The 4,135-nt window shown below is 38.1% G+C and overlaps 1 protein-coding gene across 1 annotated transcript in view; it reads left to right on the forward strand.

Annotated features, from left to right (window-relative positions):
* fam131aa (family with sequence similarity 131 member Aa) overlaps window positions 1-3,494 on the forward strand; it is a 16,382-nt gene extending 12,888 nt beyond the window's left edge. Inside the window, exon 5 of the mRNA XM_067454007.1 lies at window positions 1-3,494. This exon is cut by the window's left edge and continues 96 nt beyond it. Coding sequence (XP_067310108.1) covers window positions 1-365 — 365 coding nt within the window. The 3' untranslated portion in view covers window positions 366-3,494.
* The last annotated feature ends 641 nt before the right edge of the window (window positions 3,495-4,135 follow it).

Genomic DNA, 4,135 nt, shown 5'->3' on the forward strand with positions numbered 1-4,135 from the left:
AGGAACCCTGCTCCGTCCAGACAGACACAGACGACCTGCTCATCTCAGAAGAAGTGCCACCACATGCCCAAGAACTCCAGCTTTCAGAAGCGGAGGGCGACAGGGCGATGTGTGGGGTTCACAAACCAGACCGCAGGCCTCTGTGGAGCAAGGGAGACTCCTGCTACTACTCCACCTCCTACTCCGAGTCTGGCCTTTCCCCCGAGGAGGAGGACGGAAGAGACGTGGAGGAAGGGGAGGACAACGTCTTTCAGGAAGTCATCCGCTGGTACAGACACTGCCGAAGCATCTCCGACACCTCTGGAGCTGTGTCTTTTGATGAGGAAGAGGAGGAGGAAGAACAGGAAGAAGGTTCCAAGCAGTGACGCCTTGCTCTCGCTCGCCCTTTTGTCTCGGTCCCTTTGTAGTAACCCTTCTGTGAAGTGTTTGTCCAGTCTGTTATGCATTCAGACACGATGGCTTGTTTTTCTTCTCCATAATTTTAAAGGGAGAGTTCGTATAAAAATGAAAATTCTATCACCATTTACTCTCCCACGTGTCCATCAAAATCTGTTTGACTTTCTTCTGTGGAACACTCGAGATGTTAGGCAGAATTATTTATTTTTTGTCTGTAGTAAGTATTCATTTGAATACATTTTCCTTAGTTTTTATTAAATAAAATAAGTGCTTTAAACAAAAATGGAATAGTTTTTCTTGGCAACTAGCTGAAATATTTTATTTAAAGCAATTCAAATGTTTTTATTTTTAATGATACCCCTGGTTCAAGCTGCTAAAGCAAGAATTTCAGAAAACAATGCCTCAAATTTGGTCTGTCTGCCACATCAATTCATAGCACGGCTTCAGAAGACTAAAATATAACGTCATTGGACCACTTATGATAGTTTTTAATGGTGCTTGTTTGAAGGTCACCATTTGCTTTCACTGCATAGAAAAGAGCAGCGTCAACATTTGTCAAACCGTCTTTTGTGTTCCACAGAGGATAAAAAGGGTGAGTAACTGAGGACCGAATTTCTATTTTAGAAAAAAAAACACACCTTTTAAAGGGTTAGTTCCCCCAAAAATGAAAATGTGATGTTTATCTGCTTACCCCCAGTGCATCCAACATGTAGCTGTGTTTGTTTCTTCAGTTGAACCAAATGAAGATTTTTAACTCCAACCGTTGCTGTCTGCCAGTCATATAATGGGGTGAATAGATAACAATTCTATGAGAGCAAAAAAAAAAAACATGCTTTGACAACGTGCACAAAAACCCTGCTGCTCGTGACGACACATTGATTTCTTAAGACACGAACCGATCGGTTTCTGTGAGAAACCGAACAGAATTTTTTTTTTTTATACCTCATATCCCGACAAGTCTCATCAAGTTTTCCCATCTGCTATTACTTCCGTCTGATGAGGTCAGACTGGCGCGATCATAGTTATACATTATGTAGATGCCTCATTCGACCGATCGTGCAGGCACTAATGAGGAATATTTTATATATATGACTTTATATAAGTGCTTTAAACAAAAATGGAATAGTTTTTCTTGGCAACTAGCTGAAATATTTTATTTAAAGCAATTCAAATGTTTTTATTTTTAATGATACCCCTGGTTCAAGCTGCTAAAGCAAGAATTTCATCAAACAGTGCCTCAAGTTTGGTCTGTCTGCCACATCAATTCATAGCACGGCTTCAGAAGACTAAAATATAACGTCATTGGACCACTTATGATAGTTTTTCATGGTGCTTGTTTGAAGGTCACCATTTGCTTTCACTGCATAGAAAAGAGCAGCGTCAACATCCGCTCAGGCACTAATGAGGGATCTATGGATCTATGGATCTATCTATCTATCTATCTATCTATCTATCTATCTATCTATCTGTCTATCTATCTATCTATCTATCTATCTATCTATCTATCTATCTATCTGTCTGTCTGTCTGTCTGTCTGTCTGTCTATCTATCTATCATCTATATATCTATGATCGCACAAGTTTGACCTTATCAGACGGAAGTTATCGCCGATGGGAATACTTTGAGACTCGTCGAGATATGAGGTAAAAAAATAAATACTGCTCGGTTTCTTTTTTAACCGATTAGTTCGTGTCTTAAGACATCAATGTGTCGTCATGAGCAGCAGGGTTTTTGTGCACATTGTCTAAGCATGTTTTTATGTTTGTATATTTTCCTCTCATAGAATTGTTACCTATTCACCCCATTATATGACTGGCACACAGCAACAGTTGGAGTTAAAAATCTTCATGTGTTCTACTGAAGAAACAGACACACCTACATGTTGGATGCACTGGTGGTAAGCTGATAAACATCTAATTTTCATTTTTGGGTCAACTAACCCTTTTAATCTCTTCCTTTCTTTCCCTGCTTCCTCATTTGAAATGAGCGTTGAAGAAATCTCCAGTACTGTATCCTCATTCAAGCGGCGAGTAGGATGATAGTGACATTATGATAACAGTTTCCAGTGAAACGTGGAAGTGACGCTCATTACCTGTGCTCTTGGTGTATTCTGCAGCTTCGCCGTTTGTCGCATAACTATGACGACACATCAAGAGAGACTGGAATATCTCTGTGAGGAACATGGTTTCAAACATTTTTTTCTTCTGTGACCATTCAAAAGTGACATAATGCTCATAGTAAGATGTCGTTAATACTTCAGGCCAGGGTTGCAGGTTTCCTAAGGGACAGACAAAGCCCACTTCTTTATTTTTTTGGGTTTAGATGTCACGCTGCAAGTGCTCGTGTGTCTTGGCTTAATTGCTCCAGAACGGTTGAGGTGCAGGAAGGTTTCTGCGTTGTAACTATGAATAGAATGTGCCTGTTATTATGATCACTGTGTGATGTATATTACCAAACTATGGAAGGCCATTTCTGCCACAAAAGAAAAAGAAGACATGCTTTGGTAATTCAGGACATTAGAAGTTGAAATTATGACAGACTTTTCATATTTATGAAATTAAAAGTTGAAATAATGATGTAGACATATGTCAGAATTATGCTACAAGTCATTTATGAATTTAAGTTGAAATAGTCATATGACATGTTGAAATCATAATTATGACATAAAACATCATTTATGAGTTTAAAGTCTAAATTCAAATTCAAGTCATAAAAAAGTCAATGATATCAAAATGTACATAATACGTTGAAATTGAGTCAAAATCATGAGATAGGGCCCTACCATACACCTGGTGCAATGTGGTGCCAGACGCGATTCAAGTGATTTTTGCTAGTTTCAGCCCGACGCGGTTATCATTTTCACATGCAGCGTCCCGTTGTTTTATGGGCGAGCTGGTCTGAAAGCAAGGTGTGTTCAGGCGCATTGTTGGTGTGATGGTAATTTGAGGCAACTGAAAACGACTGCGCCATTGACCAACAAAAACCTGCTCTAAAGTTCATTTTGTTTATATGCGCCTATAGGCGATCCACAACGAACGCACACTGCTTATTACACACACAGGGATGATCAGCAGCTCACAATATTTTTTTAATATTAAAAACCAGTTCAGTCTCAAATTCCGCCATGTTAATGGCAAATCCGTCATGGTGCAAGCGCAACTGGCTTTTAAAGGGAATGGGAGATGAGACTCTGATTGGTTTATTGCACATTACGCCCAAAACACACCCATGACTCATTAAGAGACTAGGTACAACACTTTTAGACCATGAAAGAAAATGGACACGTTCTAATTATGACAAAAAAATCTAAATTATAATTAAAAAGTCAATTATGATGTCTAAATGGACGTACTAAGTTGAAACTGAGTCGAAATCATGACATTTATGAGGTGAAAAGTCTAAATTTTTACAAAAATCCTAATTATAAGCTAAAAACTCAATTATGAGGAATAATGTCATAAAGAAAACTGATAAGTCATAATTATGTAAATCATTATATTTTTTTATTATAAGTCTTAATCATTCTTATTTTGTCATAATTTTGAGGCCTTAGTATCTCATAATTTCAGCTGATCTCATAATTGTATTTTTTTTTTAAGTCAGTTGATTTGCCAAAGTATTATTTTTTTCTTATATGGCAGAAATGGCCTTCCATACTAAACTGAGCGAGAATCCTCTACCATATTTCTCTTTCCTTTTTTGCCATCTTTTTCCTCCCTATCTGCACTTCATTAGATGT

The sequence above is a fragment of the Pseudorasbora parva genome, chromosome 9 (assembly GCF_024679245.1).
Source record: "Pseudorasbora parva isolate DD20220531a chromosome 9, ASM2467924v1, whole genome shotgun sequence".
Taxonomy (NCBI): domain Eukaryota; kingdom Metazoa; phylum Chordata; class Actinopteri; order Cypriniformes; family Gobionidae; genus Pseudorasbora; species Pseudorasbora parva.